Below are 20,288 nucleotides of genomic sequence, written 5' to 3'. Positions count from 1 at the left end.
TTCCTGCTTCATAGCCAGGGCAGAATGCAAGCATCATGACTCCATTTTATATTTCAAACAATCCTAGAGTAAAATACCTTATGCATACAAGAACCTCTCTTGGGTGGATAATTTTTTTGTTGAAAAAGGTAGGAAAGGGACATAGTATGAATCAGAGAAAAGCAGTTTGAAAAAACAAACCATTCTGAGAAAACAAGCAGACCCTTAAATAAAAGTGCTTGAGGAGATATACAGAGAGTTCTGAGAAGACCAGAGTGAAAACAGGCCACTCAAAGGCACAACTGGATAGGTTTGGCAGAAGTGCATCATTTCCCTAGTGGCTAATTTGAATATGGCTGTTTTCAAAACTTTGCAGTATATTGCTAGAAAATGACATTAAGGAATTATTTGGGAACCATTGTATAATAACTACTTATGTTATATCTGACAGAAATGTAGATTTGGGGCACTAGACATGAGATGAGGCTGTGATTTGAGGCTTTAGAAGCAACATGTTAAGCCAGATAAAGTCAGGAATCAAGAAATCAAATTCAGGAGAGAGATCAGAGAAGTTCATGAGAGAAGCTGATAAAAAACAGTCAAGATATCAGAAGCCAAAACATAGAATACAGAATGCACAGACCACTGGAGCTGCTATGCCAACAAAAGCTAAGACCAGCCCACCAGAGGTTGTTGATGGAGATGGAGGTGGGAGCTAATCAAATTGGAAGAAAAGTTGTATTTGAAAGAGATGACCATAGAAAAGGAGGATATTTGTCTGTGGGGCAAAAGCTGGTGGGGGAAAGGTTGCCTTGTTCTTTATTCACCATATGCAATTTAAGAGAGAAGAAACCTCTCAATGTTTGCTCATGTTGTCATTTACTCCATCTATGACTCAAGGGGATAAACCCCTCAAAGTCCCTGGAGAACACAAGCTGAATAGCTTTGCAGATCCAAGATTAGAGAGAGCTGCTTGTCATTCAAAGTGTAATGCTGTCTCAATTCATAGTCAAGGAAACAAACCTGGGAAGTTTTTTAGATAGCAAACTTAAGCTTTCTGTTCTCCAAAAGAGATTAACACTACTTCAGTGGCCCAAGAACAGCAAAGAAGTGGCTTCCTCCATCAAGGGAGCTGAAAGGCTTAGAAAAAGACAGATTTTATGTGGTACAGCTATCTCTTAGAGTCCATAAACATCCAGGCCCATAGTCCAGAGTCAAGCTGCTTCAGGCACATAGGTTTCCCTATTCATGTCCCTTACTCCTCCATTTCTGTGTGTGCCCATTCCCCTACTCCCACCTCTTTGGATATTTTGTGCATTGGTGGGAGAATATAACTCAAGTTTATGGGTTCTCTGATGTTTTGGTTATTTTTACTTTTTCCTTCTATTAAGTAAATATTAAAGTGTGATTATTTTTGCTTTTGCCCTATTAGTTAGTAAATGTTTTATGTTTAAGAGTTAATGGTGTCATTGTAACTGGTTTGTTTAAATGTACACTGGTGGGGGCTCAGAAGCTACAGTCTGGAATATAAATGTATTTTTTGCCCAAAGCAGAATTACCCCTGAGTGAGTTGTAACAGCATGACCACTCCTCTGAGGAACCACCAAAACCTGAAATTTTGCAGCTGGAGTGTTTTGCAAGCCAGACAGGTGGGAAAACAGACCCCATTTGTCTAGACCTTATCAGGTGGGTTTTTTCTTTTATTTTAATTTGCTACATAATTGTTTTACATTATTTGATTGAGTTATGTCATTAAGTACTTATAAAGCAGTGTTTTGGACAAATTTAGAAAATTGGTAGTACTCCTATCTGCTACGTAATTAAAAGGAACTAGAACATTAGAAGAAATTACTCCAAAGCCTAAAAATCTGGAGATTCTTTGATGTTGTAGAAGAGATTCATGTGTTAGATATGAGGATGGACCAGACAACTGTAGCAGCAAGCACCCCAGCATCCCCAGGGTGGCTGCCAACACAGGTTCTTAGATCTGCTTTTCTAAAGGAAAGCAACTCAAAATGGGTCAACAGTCTTGCTGTAATCAATCAAACATATCATTTACCTAGTTCAGGGGAAAAGGTCAGCACCCCAAACTTCAGAGTATACAGACAGGTTACAAGCAGAAGTCACAAGACAGAGAAACATTTCAAGCAGACAGGCCTCCAACTGTCCAACCATTATATCCATACCTAGTCAGTTACCAGAGAGGGAAGCATCAACATCTGGGTTTTTCAAAGCCGGGGGTCTCTCAATGGCTGCCCAGAGTCTCATCTGGTCAAATCATACAACACTTCTCCAAGTGAGCCCCAAAACAAAGCCTCCCATCAGGATTTATATAGCCTTCTCAGGGGTCAGAGAATGTAACAACCCTCTTGACCCACTGCCCAATCACAAAGTATCTCCTGAAAAACAAGCCTCCTGCCACAGGCTCCAGGTGTACTTAAGCCTATCAAATGGTGTAGGGGAAGGGAAGATCTTAAATTTACATTTCTATTACAACAACCTCCAAGACCCTTTCCAAGTTTAAGATTCTGTGAATTTAGATAACTGAAGCTACTCACCTTGATAGCAATTCAAAGTAACTCACTAGCTATCCATTTTTTAGAAATAAGGGGCTCAGGGGCAGCTAGGTGGTGCAGTGAGTAAAGCACCAACCCTGGAGTCAGGAAGACCCAAGTTCGGTTCTGGCCTCAGACACTTCACACACACACACACACACACACACACACACACACACACACACACACACACACACACACACACAAACTAGCCATGTAACCTTGGGCAAGTTACTTAACCCCAAATGCCCTCCAAAAGGCAAAAAAAAAAAAGAAAGAAGGGGCTCAGTGATGTGCCCTGATAACAGAGCATATACCTTATCCTTAAATTACTTTTGTAATTTCCTGTGATACTCGGGGGATTCACCCAGCTTAAACTTGGAGCTGACTTAGTTAAGGGAAGGGCACAGGACAACAGCACTAAAGTAATATATGGACAATCCCCAAAATGCGAATAGATTACGCTCCCAAAAGCTCAATTATAAATAGGTTGTTTGAAGCTGTAATGTATTTTCCAATAGAAATGTGACTGATGATTAGATACCCAGGCTAGCCCATAAAAACCCTATTTAATACATAATATACTTGAAGTATAGTACTGTTAATGGTACCATAGAACCTAATTTGCAATATCTATAGGAAATTACAGTCTAAGTTTCTTGAGATCTTAGCAGCATGTATTCCCCATTATGGCATGGTAATAGGACTTGCCCTCAGTATCATGCCACAGTAGTACCAATCACTTATTGTATAGAAAGTCCTATTCTTTTGGTTGAATGAACTGTGGTTGCTCTTATGGTCTATTATGGCAGTTCCAATATTATGGGAACTAATAAGTGATGAGGGACAGAGATGGGACAGAAAAGGACAGGAAGGAACTGTGTAGCTCCTGTGGACATAACTTGTCTTCCATTTCCTCTTGGGACTGCTGAGATCTGGGAACACTAATTATGATGCCACCAGGGCCCGAGTCAAAAGTTAGAAATCTCAGCCTTCCACACTTGCTTCATCCCAAGGGAGTCCATTCCACTTTTGGATAGCTCTTCATATTAGAGAACTTCATCTTACATTGAGCTTAGTTCTGTGTTTGCAACTCTCATGCTTTGTTTCTAGTTTTCCCCTTTTGGGTCAAGCAGGAAAAGGCTAGCCCTTCTTTAATATAACAGTCTTTCAAACAATTAAGTTACCATGGCCCCTTGTCTTCTCCAAGTTAAAGATTTTCTCATTTTTTCTGTTGCTCATGTAAATCATGGCCCCCAATCTCTTCAACAAGGGTTGACCTTCTCAGAATAAGTTCCAACTTTTCAATGTCTTTCCCAAAATGTGGTGGGCATCCAAAAGAAACCCAATACTAAGATTCTTCTTTTTCCAATCAAGACAGAAGGACATTCATCACCTTTTTATGAGAATTAATATTTCTTCTTGTGTAGACTAGGAGAAATTAGTTCTTTTGGTTCTAGTATCACACTGTCAGCTCACTTTGAACTTGCATAGAACATGAGCAACTTGTACAGTAGTCAATTATCGTTCCCTATTCTTTGTGCAGTTGTTAATTTGAACCTATGTATGTAACCTGACATTTGTCCCTATTAAGTTCCATCTTATTAGATTCCTCCCATTCAGGTACCTGCCAGAATCTTTCTGGGATCCTCATTCTATGATCCAAGGTTTAGATGTCAGAAGCAGCAGAACCTGATGGACAAGATACTGGATTTGGGTCAGAAAGAGCCATATGTAAATCCTGCCTCTCTTATCAGACAGGACACATGACCAGAGTATGTCCCTTAAACTCCTTAAAACCTCATTTCTTCATCTATAAAATGGGGATTATAATAGTACCAACCTGATGGGGTTATTATGAAAATCAATTGAGGTAATATATGTAGAGTGCTTCACAAAATTTAAAGCAAATCTAATAAATAGAAGCTGTCATTAGTGGTTTCCCTTCTTAGATTTTTTTTATCAAGTGAAAATTTATTGACATCTAAGTCACCATTAAAAATATTACAAAGCAAGGTACAAGGAAGTATCCCTGAAATACCCCACTAGAGATCTCCCTCTAAGTTGACCTCAGACCATTAATAACTACTCTTTGGTACCTCCATGCTACTACTCAAGGACTTACTGTGTCATCTAACCCAATATCTTTACCTTGTCTACACAAATAGCATGTGAAATTTGGTCAAATATTTTGCTGATATGTAGGTATACTTTCTATAGCATTCCCCTCACCTACCAGTCTAATTACCCTGCTATAAAAAGAAATGAAGTTAGTTTGCCATGATCTGTTCTCCATGATGTTACATTTTCTGTTAGTGATTGCTATTTTCCTTTTTAAATGTTCAAAACAATCCCATTAATAATACATGTTAGAATTTTGATAGGAATGGAAAGAAACTGTGCTAGCCTTATAGCTTATTGAATCTACCTTTTTTGAAAATCAAGACTTGCCCTAATTCAGTACTGCAACACATAGTTTTAGCACAGTGCCTGGTATATAGCAAGCATTATGTAAGTATAAGTTATCATCATCATCATCACCACCACCACTACCACCACAATCATCGTCATTGGAAGTTAGGTATTACAAATAGATCACAGGACCTGGAGTTGTTCAGATCTGAGTTCAAATCCAGTATTGTACATTTTTCTAGCTATGTAATCTTAGGTGTGTCATTAGAGTTCTCTCTAGTCCTCAATTTCCTCATTTATTAAAAATGGGAATAGTAATAGGCACCTACAGGGGCAGCTAGGTGGCACAGTGAATAGAGCACCGGCCCTGGAGTCAGGAGGAGCTGAGTTCAAGGCCTCAGACACTTAACACACACAAAAAAATTAGCCATGTGACCTTGGGCAAGTCACTTGCCCAATTGCCCTCCAAAAAGCAAAAAAAAAAAAAGTAATAGCACCTACCTCACAGGGTAGTTGTAAAGGTTATATGAGAAGAATGGACAGAATCAAGAGAAAAATGGTTCTGCCTTTTTTTCTGTTGTCCATTATTATTATTGTGCCATCTACTTGACCTCAAAATAGCATCTGTAGCTCCCTCTCATTGTTATATTCATCTGGACATTTTCATCATACCCACAGCAACCTTATCATTGGGGAATTTCATCATCTGGCAAAATGGAAACGTCCTAGGTACTTGTGCCTCATCAGTATTCTCTGCTCCTCTGACTGGAGGGTGGAGCCATGAGCTCCAAAATTTCCATTTTAGGAGAGGACCCCAAATAACCATCTTCTCCTTTCCCATAACTACATTCATTTGGACTTATTTGGACATCTCCATCATACCTGTGCTAGATACCTCCTCCTCATCTGTCCCTTCTTTTTAGGTTCCCCTCCTCTGTATTATGAGTTCCTTGAGGATAGGGTCTATCTTTTCCTTCTTTCATTTGTATCTTCCTTGCTTAGCACAATGCCTAATACACAATAGGTGTTTAATAAATGTCTATTGACTGACTGATTCTGGATTTTATGGTTCCTATTCTTACCCAGGCAGTAATCATCATACTCAAATATCATTGCCAAGGCATATACAGGTGCTTGGTAAATTATGTTTGTCCTTTGTTCTCAAAGAGAACCAATGACATCATAAGGGTTATTTCTTGACTTGCTTGTGAATTGGATATAAGTGGGGTAGAGCTGCATGAAAGCATCAGACTCACTCTCTTTTCCAGAGTCATTAACTCTAGTGGTAAGACAAAGGTCAAGATGATGTGATAGCCCAAGATGCTGCTCAATAAATATTGACTGATAAAAATATGGTTTTTCTCTCAACCATCATATTAAAATTAAAATTCAACAAATACTGATTGAATACTTACTCTGTGTGCATATTGGGGCTATTGAGGGAGGATGAAAAATTGAGATTAAAGGGTCACTAAATTCACATGGCTTATGGTCTAGGAAGAAGACACTCTTCAGCACATAAAGACATAAGAGCAAAGAAACCAAAGAGCCATTTGGTTTTGGTGGTTAGGAGGTGGACAAAGGAGGTTTCCTAGAGAAGGTGAATTTTTAATTGGGTTTTAAAAGATAGGGGAAAATTGCCAAATATAGGAAGCAGCACAACTAAAGTTATGAAGCTGAGAAATACAGGACATGTTCAAAGAAAGAGAATAACTATCTTCACAGGATATGAGATAACTGGGAATAGTCTGAGATACCAGTGGAAAGTCAGATTGATGCCAAATCATGGAAAATCTTGAACACTAGAGAAGGTGCTTGAGCTATGCTTTCTAGACAATAGAAAATCATCAACTGAGGGACATAATGAAGATAAGTATTATGAAGCCTTTGGAGGGAAGAGAGAATAGAGTTGAGAAGAACTACTAGAAACCTTTTCCAGTACTCCCAGTGGTAACGAAGAGTTATCAGGTCTAGGGTGATGGCAATAAGAATAGAAGGAAAGGGATGGATGCAACACAGTGTTGCTGAGGTGAAATTAACAAAATTCGGTAACTGGTTGATTATTCCTCATCCCAAAGATAATAATAAGTTTTGAAGACAGGAGACTGGATGAATGATTGTACCACTGAAAGAAATGGTAGATGTAGAGGTTTAGGTGGAAAGATGAGTTCAGTTTTGGACCTTTTCAGTTTCAGATGCTGCTGCTCAGAAGAGATAATTTGAGAGTCATCTCCATAAGTAATGAAGCACAGAGAGAGACAGAGAGACAGGGAAAAGTGGGAGGGAAGAGAAAGAGAGAATGGTAGAATCTTAGGTGACACAAAGAAATGGTAGAGAAAGATAGAGACAAAGATTAAAAGGCAGAAGAGAACCAAAATTGATGTATACCATCTTTAAAGCCAGGGAAATAGAGATTATTCAGGAGGGGATGATCTCCAATATCAAATGATTCGAGTGGATCAAGGGGGATAAAAACTAAAAGATCCATTGGATATGGAAGTTATTAGTAATGTTCAATAGAGGAGAATCACAGGATTGGGTTGGAAACCAGAGTAAAAGGAGTTGAAGACAGAGTGGATCAAGACAACTTTTGCATCTGGTTTTCTATAGAGTGATAAAGTTGTCATATAAATAAGAGAGGGCCCTTTAAATTACTATGAAAATTAGCATACTACCATTCTGTATGTAAATTCAGTCTGTACCTAAAAGAAACCAATGAAGTTCATGCAATTTTTTTAAAGATAGACCTCTTTTCCTGTTCTCTTTTCAATTTTTTTAAAAGTCCCATATTTATGGGATAACTAGGTGTGGTTACAGGTCAAGCTTGATTTCTTTTAATTTAAATAAGATAGAGAAGGGTGTAGTACAATAGCTCTGGACAACGGGGACTGATTTGTCCAAAAGTGTATATAAAACTAGTGTTCTAAGGTCCCCTCCTCTCACAGCTGTACCCCCAAGTTCTTCATCTCTCCTTACTGTACAGTCTGAACCAAGGTGCATGTCAAGATGACAGCCTTGTATGAACCAGTGACCAATTCCATCCTGCATTTCAGTTTCTTTCTGTGCTATGCCAAGATAAACCAATGGGGTAGAGTTTGAGAACTGAAAATTTTGAGAATGAATTTGGGTGTGTTCTCTGATTACTTCATTCCAGGACCACATTATCAAAACTAACAAGCCTTTGCCCAGTGGTACCTCTATATCTTTACCTGGATATCCACCAGTACCCCAAATTAAACATCTCTCAAACCAAGTTCTTTCCCTCAACATTTATGCCTCCTCCTGATTTCACTATTTCTCTCAAAGGCACCATCATTCAACCACATTTTGCATAGTTTCCATTTATGAGAGAGAACAGTAGTAATCTTCCACTTAGAAAGCCTTACCTAAAGATTCAACATTATGACAGTTTGTCCAATCTATCTTGCAGAGGCTCTGTCAGCCCCACTTTTAGACAGTTTTTCCTTGGTAGTCAAGGGCATCTGGACTTTAAAAAAAATTAAAATAAAAATTCTATTAATATCATTTTATTTACATTGCCCATATTCTCCCCACCATCACCTTCTCTCTCTCTCAAAGGGCCATTCCTTATTATCCATGCTATTTTTTTTTAAAGAAGAGGAAAGAAAAAAAATTAGCAAAGCTAATCAACAAATAAAAAAAAAAATTGGCGTTAAATTTCAATGTTCCATACGGTTGCTTGCCCTTTAGAGGTGGAGGTAGGGGTCAACATGGAGGAAGAGTTAACTCTTTAGTTCCATATCTGCTCTAACACTTGACTTACCCCTAATGACATCATTCATAGCTGATGTTCCCAGTCCTACAAATTAGGTCAGCATTAGGGGCATTTACTCAATTTGCTAAGTAGGGAAAATCTAATCTTAAGTCTATCTATAATGTTCAGAGTGAATGTAGGCTTCCCTACTTGGGAAACAAAGCCAATTTCTCTTACCTCAATTTTCAAGACTGAGGTGACAATTGCACCATTAATATATGAAAACTTTTCCCAAAGTTGGCACTAGTTAAGAGCCAGTTTCTGTTCAGTAATTATTACCCTACCCCTGGGTTACAGGAAGCATTACCTAATGTTTGGAAAAATTTTTTTTTGGTAGGAATAGAAGGATGGTACCAGTCAGAATAAAACCAGATGAGGAAACAACCTCACAATGGAAGAACCAACTCCAATGCCTGTGCAAGTCGATGTGGACAAAGGATTGACTTTGGCCTGTTTTGTCTTCCTTTGCCTCTTCCTTATTTTAATGATTATTCGCTGCGCCAAAGTCATCGTGGACCCCTACAGTGCCATCCCTACATCTACCTGGGAAGAGCAGCATCTGGACGACTGAAAGCACCCAGCCTCCTTCAGAGAGGCTGGATGAAAATCAGCCTCAGACCAAAGGTCCCTTCTTTCTGGAAAAAGCCACAGGAAAGTTCCAGCTCTTTACAAGCCCTTGTGTAGCAGCAAGCACCCCAAGCGTCCCCAGGGTTTGCTGCCAACACAGGTTCTTAGATCTGCTTTGTTAAAGGAAAGCAACTCAAAATGGGTTAACAAGCTTACTTTAATCAGTCAAATATATATCTTTTACCTCATTCAGGGGAAAAAGGTCAGCACCCTGAACTTCAAAGTATACAGGCAGAATTATGAAGACAGAAACAGATCAAGTAGACAGCTTTCCAAACTGTCCAACCATTACATCCATACTAAATCAACATCTGGGTTTTTCAAAGCCAGGGGGGCTCTCAACAACAGCTTCCCAAAGTCTCATCTGATCAAATCACAGAACACTTCTCAAAGTGAGCCCCAAAACAAAGCTACACATCAGGGCTTAGATAGCCTTCTCCTGGCTCAGAGAATGTAACAACCTTATTGACTCACTGGCCAATCAAAAAGTATCTACTGAAAAACAAGCCTCCCACCCCAGGCTCCAGGTGCACTTTAGCCTAGGGGCAGGGAAGATCTTTAAATTTACATTCCCATTACACCTTGCCAAGTGATAGGTCTTTGAGCACACAAAATAATGCAAACCTTTGCAAGTATCAGCTTGCAAAATGGCAAATCATGAATCCAACCAAGTGTGGAAGCAAGACTTGTCAATTTAAAAAAAAATTGTTTTCCTTGTAACTCCTGGCAAGTGGGTAGCCTAAAGGAACATTTATGTGGACTGGTAAAATGCTTTGTACTTATTTGCAAGTCTGTATTAAGAGATCTTAGGAATGCTTTTGTTGATAGTCCCAAGTATGATTGATTGCTCTCCAAGCCAGAGTACAGAGAAGCAGAACACTTAGCCACTGTATCCTTTAGGCTCTGATTGGCTGGCATTGCCCCTGGGAACCTGCTCCTCTTTCTCAGAGTTGTGGGGTAGAGACTCAGTCCCTCTGTGAAAACAGACAGGCAACAGCAACTGAAGAATAATCAATGGATGTGGGCTTTCTTCAGGCAGTGACTTTAGGTCTTTTGAGGGAATACCACCAATTGAAAGTCAAAGAGACCTGGGAAGCCATCTTGGCTCTGCCATGATTCACTGTCTCACTTCAGTGTCTGGTGCCTCAGTCTCTTCATCTGTAAAATGGGGACACAACTTTGCCCTTTCTCACCTCATAAGTATGTGAGGATAAAATTAAATTGTAAGTGTGAAAATGCTTTAGAATTAAAGATAATACAACAGAGCAAGGGATATGCCACTGGTAATTGCTGTGCTCAGGTCCCCACCCACCAGAATAGACACTATCCCCCCCACCTGTACCCATAGAGGGGTGGCCAGGAGCCTGGGCTGATTGGAGGAGGAGTGTTTATCAGGAGCCTCCCCTCTCCCTAATACCAAGAGCAATGAGTCCTCCTTCACCTGGATGATACAGCTTCCTACAGGACTTTATCCACCTGGACAGCTCCTCCCAGATTTAAAGTTGGAAGAGACCTCAGAGGTTATCAAGTTCAAACTTCTCATTTTATAGATGAGGAAACTGAGGCACAGAGAGGCTAAGTGTCTTGCCCACAGGCCCACAGCTAGTTAAATATCTATGGCCCCAGACTATTCCAAGGAGCTAGATTACTGATTCAGCAGGTATAATCACGGCCACTTCTTCTGGGCCCTAGACTTATTAGGGCAGTGGCATTTGTCATTCTAGTGATCCATGGTATTAATAACATTATTCATTTTATTTTGGAATAAGACAAAAACTACAACTGTTCTGGGCACCCTTTCTTTGACCAGGAAGGGTCACAAATTTAATCCCTCGGTGATCTAGGGTCCCTTCATTACCGATCACCTACACCTTTAGAGATCATCTGAAGCAGGAGACCATGACATCACAGGCTCATAGCTTCTTACCTTCTTGGAAAGGTGCATTCTAGCCACCCTAGCTTTTACAAGCCAATCTGCAGATGTGGGCTCAAGGGGGAAGCAGCCTCCCAGAGTACCATCACCACTTGGAGATAGTCGCCAATGGCTGACCAGGTGCACAACGGCATATGCAGTGGTTCCAGGGCACACTTCTGACGGTTCACCCACTCATATGGAAAGCACAAACAGAGGTGATCATCCAAGCTGCAAAGTTCCCAGGGAATATTCCAGATCTGAGGTTCCATGGAAGGAAGGAGAAGGTCCCTGGGGGAGGCAGGTGGGACAGGGGAGGGGGGCCCTTCTCCTCTGCTACAGGATAAATTCTTCTATTTAACCAATGCAGCAGCCTTCAAGTTTGCAGTCTACCTCGAGAAACAAAGCACCTTCTAAGAAAAAAAGGCCCATTTTTGTGAATTTGTTTTGCAAATAAATATCTTCTCATGATTAGAGGAGAGAAGAGAGCAGAGGAGAGGAGAGCCCTTAAGTTCATCCTGCCCACCCACATGCAGTTCTGTCTGATCTAAGATGAGTTTCCCCTGCAGCTTTTCTAACTGGGCTCCATTTGGAAGCTTTAGACAGAGATGGAAGCTGGAAATTGGCTCTTAAATCCTAGCCCCGTGTGCTCCAGGAAAGAGGAAACACCTGCCAAGTTCTCTGTTGGGTAGCCTTTCTGCTGGGGAAGGCTGATTTAATTGTTCCATTCTTTTCTTGATCTTTTGCCATGATGATCTGTGTACAAAAGTGCAGTAAAAAAGACAGAAAAGAGAGGCAAACACAGGTGGTTATTCTGAGGCCTGCCTCATTTCCCCTCATTGGATCATAAACAACTGGGGCTCCCAAACCTCCAATCAGAACTTGTGGATAATTCCACTGGCCAAATACTTCACAGAATTGATAGGTTTATCTGTAATATTGCAGTGCCTGGAGAGCTTTTGAAGAAAGGAGAAGGCATATTCTCCTTCATTTTGTCATTGGACTAGAACATAGAAATTAGAGGTCAAAACTTGGATTCACATGCTAACTCCCTCAACAGCATTCTACATGACTGAGGGAAACTTGTTTAATTTTACTGTGTTTAAGTTAAAAAAAAATCTCTGCCCTCTACCTACCTCACACACCATTGTGGGGATTAATGAAATAGAACCAAGAATTCAGGGGAAGAAGCGCTATAGACAAAGGCTAATTCCTAACAATCTACCACAAATACTGGAAAAAGAAAAAAAAAAGAACAGAACATGGCTGTGGGCTGTACTCAAGCATTTCCCATGGGAACAAAATCCTAATCAATGACAATAACGTGATCTTCTTAGGAGTCAGCACAATTTCTGTGCTAGGGGCATGAAGGAGCAGAGCCATAGATGCAAGCATTGCCCAGGTGGGCAACAGGTAACTGAGGACAGGTGAGGTTTCAGGACCAGAAGCAGCTCCCCCACCTGTTGGCCATTGCCTGAAATCCTATCATTACAGCTTGGTCCCTTTAGATGAAGGTTTTGAGCCCTGAAATTGTGCAAATTCCCAAGGGCAGTTTTATTACAATATCCCGGTGTAGACATTATTTGAGGAGGGGAAAGAGGAGCTAGGGAAGACCATGAGAGTATTTGGAGTCTAAGGAGGGTTAGGGAGAAGGTTTCCCAAAGTGGAAGGAGGGAGACCCCAAAGATGAGCAGAAAGTTCAAAATTTCACTTCCCAGCTAGAGTACTTGGGGATTCACCAAAAGAGGGAGTTTCTGTAAAAACAAGGTATCTCTGTGGGTATGGTAAACTGGAAGGAAGCAGAATTCTGCTTGGATGCTCAACACTTACACTTATTTAACAACATGTAAACTGTACTGCTACTAAATACTTCCTTGTTTCAAAGACAGAATGAACCTCCCTCTTTCCTAAAGATTATGGTCCAGATGAGTTACTATTTTCATCGATTAAAAAAAGGCAACATCGTGCAGATTCCTTCTCTTACCTATGTCTTCCCTACAGACTTTTCTCATGTTAAACTCTTACCTAATGGGTAGTGAATCTGATTTTCAGAGAAACCTGTCTTACCTTGTTATCCTAAACCAAGTCTCCCTCCAGCACCTCTTTTCCCAAAATCCACTGAGACAGATTGGTTACTTCTGTAATGATATCAAAATTAAGAAGGAAAATAAAAATTCTTCCTTCCCTGCTTCTGATGTTAGACCATAATGCCCATCCACCCATAGCCAAAAGAGATATTAATTTTCTATAAAGCAATGGACCACTGACCTACCTCACAGGGTTGTTGTGGGGAAAGCACTTTGTAAACCCTGAAACGTGATACAACGTGAGCTGTTTTTTGCTATTCTTTGCAGCGCATGTAGCAAGTGCCTCTGCTGACTCATCATTTTGGTTTTCAATAGTTATTCTACCCTGGAGAGAGATGCATTCTGAATAACTCATTTAATTGAATAGCAGATGTACCATCTGATAATAAAATTAATCACTTCAACTGGAAAAAAATGTAATCTGTCAATGCCTAAGCCCTAACTCTGAGTCCCTGTCACCCCTTCTCAATTGAGTTCTGACTTACCTATTTCTCCATGTCTTAATTCAATCTTATTTCAATTCAACAGACACTTGTCAGGTGTCTACAGGGTGCCAGGCATTGTGCTAGGTAGGCTCTGGGGATAAAAGATAAAAAGTCAACCAGCCCCTGTCCTCAAGAAACTTACATTCTGTACAGGAAGCGGGAGGTGAGGTACAAAGAGGTGGGAATAAAACACATACATAAGTACAAAATACCTTGGAATTTTCTTGCCATTTAGGATTTGTTATGTAAGAAATTTATTCTGTGAGCACTGCTTATGGATCCAATTTGAGGTAACTAGGTGGCATAGTGGACAGAGCACCAGGCCTGAAGTCAGGAAGACTTTCTTTCATAGCTCAAATTTGGTTTCAGATATTTACTAGCTAGGTGACCCTGAGCAAGTTACTTAACCCTGTTTGCCTCAGTTTCCTCATCCAGAGAAGGAAATAACAAAACCACCCCAGTATCTTTGCCAAGAAAACCCCAACTGGGATCACAAAGAGTTGGACCCAACCAATACCACTCAATAACAAAAACAAAAGGAGCATCTGCCATTTTTAATTGGGCCTGCAAAAATTCAGTTACTCTAGCTGCTCAGATCCAAGCAAAAGGGAGGGCATTGCCTCTAAGACAGTCCTTTCACAGCTTCTCTGAAAGCCTGTCTGACTACTCTCTTAAGAAAGCACATTTCCAAAATGCAGCTTATTCTTCATAATCGGCCTATTCATCTGCACAGTCCCCATCAAGCATTCATTCCTTTATCCAACATTAGCAATGGGCTATTAAGCTGGGTCCTGTAAAGAACAGAATGGGGAGGCTAGGTGGTGCAGTGAATAGAGCACCAGCCCTGGAGTCAGGAGGACATGAGCTCAAATCCAGCCTCAGACACTTAACACAAAAACTAGCCTTGTGACCTTGGGCAAGTCACTTAACCCCAATTGCCCTACCTCCAAAAAGAAAAAAAAAGGAACAGAATGATGGGTTCTAGGAGCTCCCAGACTAATAGACATTGCACTGGAGTCATGAAGTGAACCAATGGCAAGCCCTCTGGATTGAGAGTCAGAGAACCTGCATTCAGATTCTTCCTTTGTCACCTGTGTGACCTTGGGCAAGTCTCTCAACTTCTGTGGACCAAAGATGCCTCATCTTTATACATATGATGGGTTCTGCTGCAACTAAGACTAGTTGTGAGCAAACAGCAACAACAACACAAGATTGTAAAATAGAGGGGAGAGGAGAGTCAGAATAGCAAGTGTGTAAAAGACAAATGGACAAGCCTCAAGTCACAAGTCACACACTTGTCTTCACAATTATCTGAGTAACTCTCCCATTCAAAAGCCTCCCCCCCCCCAAATCATCCAGAATTGGGGTTTAAAAGCAATGGAAAGGAGAGGGGCTGTTGTTCTTCTGTCCTTCTGAGACCCTCACTTCGAGCTGGAGCTATTTGCTGTGAGATGGGAACCAGGGACAAACCTCACTGTTCAGGAATAGAGAAACATATGGGGAGTATTATCTTGATGACAAATGTTGTCGGTTCTGATCCTACTTCATGTATCCTTGCTCTGTGTTGGGCAATTCTACCTTTGCCAGGTAAGAAAATCCTTTTGCAAAAAATAAAAAGTATATGTGTGTATATACACATATATATGCTTGCATATATATGCGTATGTATACACATATATTGTAATATTGTATATAATATGTAGTATATACACATATTTATTGTATGTTATATAATATATACAATAATAGTGTAATACTTGTCTTGTATATAGTATGTATATGTGATATTATTACATATATGTTACATTATATATTATAATACATGTTCCCTATGTATAGCATGTACACATGTAGCATATACATGTATATCATATGCATATATAGCATGTGCATATAGTGTTTATGTATACATGTATGATTTTTTATATAATGTGTATATATGTATGTATGCACTATTGCAATACTTGTCTCTTTGCAAAGACAGTTTTGGATCCTCCTGGGACAGTGGTACCAAGGTTTCAAGCAGTCACTTGGGGTTGTCTACCTGTGCAAAGTAGTATATAAAACCCAAAAGTCAAACTGTTCATTCATTTCAAACTGTTTATATGTAAAGCAACAGGTATTTAAGGGTTCCCAAATACCTCGGAACTCTGTTTAAAGACTAGAAGAATAAACTTCAAAAAATAACTCATAATTTTCTTGGATTATAGTTCCACCCACTTGGATCCCCAATATCATTCCCCTTCTCATCAAATTTCCAAAGAAACCACCTATTTGACCTACAGGACAAAAGGATTTGCCTCAGTGAAAACACAAGTAAAGGGTTACACAAGCTGCCATGATAAAGCTAGATTTTCAGTTCCCTGCCACCTTTTTTCTGTGTTCTGACCCCTGCTTTTACCATAGGAACAGATAGTCCCAAGGCTCCTTTAGTGAGCATTTTGAGACTCAAAGTCAGAGGAAGGGAAGCCACCTCATGCTAATCACCTCATGCTGTCTCCATGCATGACTAGGGTTGATCACTGACCCCTGTGCCTAGAGAGCCTGCAATCCCCTCCTGGCCAGTCCTTCACTTGGTACTTCCATGAGCTGGCTTCAAAAAATTCCCCTACCCCCTCTGCAGCCAATAAAGTCTCTTCATCTTCTCTCAATGTCTTGGCTGTGCCCTGGAGGGCCCAGAAAGGCTAACATCACAAAGCTTTTCATATTCCATTGGAAAGGTCTTGCCATGAAGCATGACCTACTCCAATCCTGACCACTGACCTTTATCACAGCCCTCCCAGGGACTGTTAGGTTCTTGGTTTCCTTCTTTCTCTCTTTGGTGTCTAAAGACCCAGAAATAAGCAGGGGACAAAAGGTACTTGCTGCACAAGGTTTCTTGCAAATGGTATATGAAAAAAGGAGTAGATTGGGCTACATGCCCTCCCAGGGCCTTCTAGCTCTAAATTTGTAATTCTCTTATCCTCTGAAATGTAAATAAGAAAAAAATAAAAATGAAAACAGCTCACTTCATATCAGCAATATCGGGGATACCTGGACAATCTACTGAGCAAGAATTTACTCCATTCTATCATATACAGCAGGGATAGGAAACCTGTGGCCTTGAGGCCACATGTAGCCCTCTAGGTCCTCAAGTGGGGCCCTTTATCCACATGTGACCTTGAGGCTATAGGTTCTCCACCCCTGATATAGGGCTTAGACCTCTAGTCATAATTTTTTGCTAAAACACAGCAATGCCTTCAATAACATGGAGTGACCACCCAAGCATTTTTTTAAGCACCTTCTCTGTGCAAGGTACCATGGTAGGTACCAAGGTACTAGAAATACAAGGATTTTTTAAATGACATAGTCCTTGTCCTCAACTTAGCTATAAACTAAAAGTGGAGATATAATATGACCATAGGCTATACTATGAGGCAAGGAGTGGGGAAGACATGTATAAATATAAATAGATACAAGACACATAAGTAGACCCATGATAATCTTAGAAGGTAAAAATCCTACGGAAGTCACAGGGGCTCCTTTAAGAACATGAGTTCAATCCTCACTGTAGCCACACCACATCAGCAAAATTCCTTCCTCTCTCATCTCAAGTGAGCTGAGTTGGGGATTTACTGATGGACTCCACCATCTCAGGATGCCATCAACATTTTCACAATGAGTCCCAGAAATCAGTGCAGAAGTATAAAATTAGAGAAATCACTTCTACAAGATCAATGTCAAAATGAAGACATTAACTGGGAAGGGAGGGAAAGCTGTGGACTTTGACTTTGGGGTAAGGGTGAACAAAGGGATATCCTAAATTCTACTTAGCATATTTGAATGAATTAGTTATACCAGGTTAGCTAGCTGTCACATCGAAAATCTGAAAGCAAAACCCACGTAAAAATGAGATACAGCATAAGCAAAGTTTTGTTTTGGAGGCCAAGGGGCAGAAGTCCTGAATGCTATTGGGGACAGACCAGAATGGACAGTTATAGTAAGACTACGTAGGAAGCTCAGGTTATCATAAGCACCCGGGGTGCTTTGTAGGGTAGAGTGAAGAAAGAAGGGTGCCAAAGATGAATTACTCCTACTTCAAAGTTTTAAAGGAAAAGGAAGCTTGGAATATGTTCAGAATCAGTATCACACAGACTATTGCTAAAATGGACAGAGAATTGCTCTTAGATCCAGAAGATGGAGATCCAAGGCCTAGCTTCTAAGCCAAGTAGATAGATGTCACAATAATCTATCTCCATCTCAGTTCCTTTTCATTAAAACCAAGGCAACATTTGTACAACCCAGTCCAAACTTTTGTTGGTTTGTTTGGGTTTTTTTTTTTGTTGGAGAGGTTCAAGTAATAAATTTTAAATAAACCACTACAGAAATGCAAGCATCCTTCATGGTTATTAACATGCAATCAGAATCTTCAGCTTTGGAGAGAAATAGATTTTCTGCTTTCCGACAATTCTTTCACAGGAATAGAGAAATTTTTTCTTCCTTCCTTCATGAAATTTTAATAAACAACCAGAAATCACTGACTCATGGAAAGTTAGATCTGTAACATACCTTAGAAGCCATGAACTCCAAACCCTGCATTTGATAAATGAGAAAACTGCGGCCCAGAGATTTAATTTGCTTAGACTAACACAGTGAATGGAAGACTCAGGACAAACACGAAGCCTGATTTTTCCAGACCATTGTTCTTTCTGTTTTTGTTATGATGCTTCACTTATTTTTTCAATGACTTTTAAAAATACCATTTGAGAATCTCCTTTTCAGAATCTCTGTCCCTACCAAATATGTATCAACACTTCCCGATTTCAGTAGCTTTAGAATTTTGTAAAATATGGCCAGTTATGAGTCTGTCACTTTGGTGAAGAGAAGAAAATCCTGAATATTTAAATCCAAGGAGAGGCTGGCCAAATAAGGCACCATTATTAGAGAATCTGTGTACTTTGTGGCCCTGACAATGAGTATAGGGAAAGATTAATGATTTTCCCTAGGGTCTTTGCTTTGCCTACCATGACCCATCAAAGCTTCCATAGGCAAAGTTTTGTTTTGGAGGCCAAAGGGCAGAGGTCCTGAATGCTAGGGGGCACAGACCAGAATGGACGGTTGTAGTAAGACTACGTAGAAAGCTCAGGCTATCTTAAGGAACTGGGGTGAATTAAGATGGTGTCCATGGCCACGTTATACTCTGACAGTGTCACGTACTGCCTCAGATGTCTAAGTCCTCCAATGACCAAACCTTGATCAAGAAGTCATCTCCTGAATTCTTTCCAATTTACTAAAATACTGGTTTATGTTATGTCTCTCCTAAGTCTTCTCCTCACCATGATAAACATCTCCAGTTCCCTCAGCTGATCCTCATATTTAAGGACCTAGAAGTCCTTCACCATCCTGTCTGTCCTCCTCTTATTACAGCACAGTATCACAAGAAAGAGCGCTGGATGACGGTCTAAGGATCTGCGTTCAGATCTTGTTTCCTCTGTTTTCTAGCTTTGTGACCTTGGACAAGTCACTTAACGTCACTTGGTCTCAGTTTCATCATCTGCAAGAAGATCTCTTTGAGCTTTAAATTTTGAGTTATCCAACTTATCCTTTGTAAAAAGGTACTCCTCAGGGAGGCTAGGTGGTGCAGTGAATAGAGAACTGGCCCTGGAGTCAGGAGGACCTGAGTTTAAATCTGGCCTCAGACACTTGACACACTTACTAGCCATGTGACTTTGGGCAAGTCACTTAACCCCAATTAAGAAATTTAAAAAAAAAGGTGCTCCTCAGAACTGGAGAGAATACTCCACATGTGTGGTCTGACCAGAGCAGAGCATGATGAGACCTAACCCCTTTCTGAATAGTATGTCTTTCTTAATACTCTAAAATTGCATTAGTTATTTTGACCATCACACCAGACTGCTGAATGAAACTGAATGTGAAGTCCACTAAAGAAATCCTATTTTTTTTCATATAAATTATCTAACCAAGAATACCCCATTTTTACCCTTGTGAAGTTGATTCTTTGACCATAGGTAAAAGAATTTGTATTTAATTTTATTAACTTGCATATTACTATAGTTGGCCCAACAATCTGATTTATCAAGATCTTTTTGGATCTTGACTATGTCATCCAAAGTTTTAGCTATCCCTCCCATATTTATGTTGTCTATAATTTTATACAAGCTATTGACAAAAATTTTGAATACTGTAGGGCCAAGAACAGACTACTGAGGCACTTCTCTATAGATACTGAGCTACTAATGAGGGTTTTTTCAGTCCACCTATTTAGCCATTTTCAAATCCATGTAACTGTACTATTGTGTAATCTACATTTCTCCATCTTTTCTACAAGAATATAATGAGAAACATTATCAAATGACTTGTTAAAATCTAGGTAAACTATCTATAGCATTTACTTATTGGGTAATCCAATTAAACAAGGAAGTGAAATTGGCTTGGCATGGTCTCTTCTTGAAGACA

At 40.0% G+C, this 20,288-nt stretch overlaps 1 protein-coding gene across 1 annotated transcript; it reads left to right on the top strand.

Moving 5' to 3' along the window:
- The first annotated feature begins 1,433 nt into the window (after positions 1-1,433).
- On the top strand, positions 1,434-9,639 carry CTXND1 (cortexin domain containing 1). The gene is made up of 2 exons (XM_069097541.1): positions 1,434-1,665; positions 9,059-9,639. The coding sequence occupies exon 2, from the start codon at positions 9,113-9,115 to the stop codon at positions 9,290-9,292; it is 180 nt and encodes a 59-aa protein (XP_068953642.1). The 5' UTR covers positions 1,434-1,665; positions 9,059-9,112; the 3' UTR covers positions 9,293-9,639.
- Positions 9,640-20,288: the final 10,649 nt, after the last annotated feature.

The sequence above is a fragment of the Petaurus breviceps genome, unplaced genomic scaffold (assembly GCF_028583685.1).
Source record: "Petaurus breviceps papuanus isolate PSGF00001 unplaced genomic scaffold, PetGlider_PUasm1.0 37, whole genome shotgun sequence".
Classification (NCBI taxonomy): domain Eukaryota; kingdom Metazoa; phylum Chordata; class Mammalia; order Diprotodontia; family Petauridae; genus Petaurus; species Petaurus breviceps.
This window is presented reverse-complemented; position numbering and strand designations above follow the sequence as displayed.

What these genes read in the sequence shown, in the direction of transcription:
- CTXND1 (XM_069097541.1), top strand. Translation starts at nt 9,113, where the DNA reads ATGGAAGAACCAACTCCAATGCCTGTGCAAGTCGATGTGGACAAAGGA.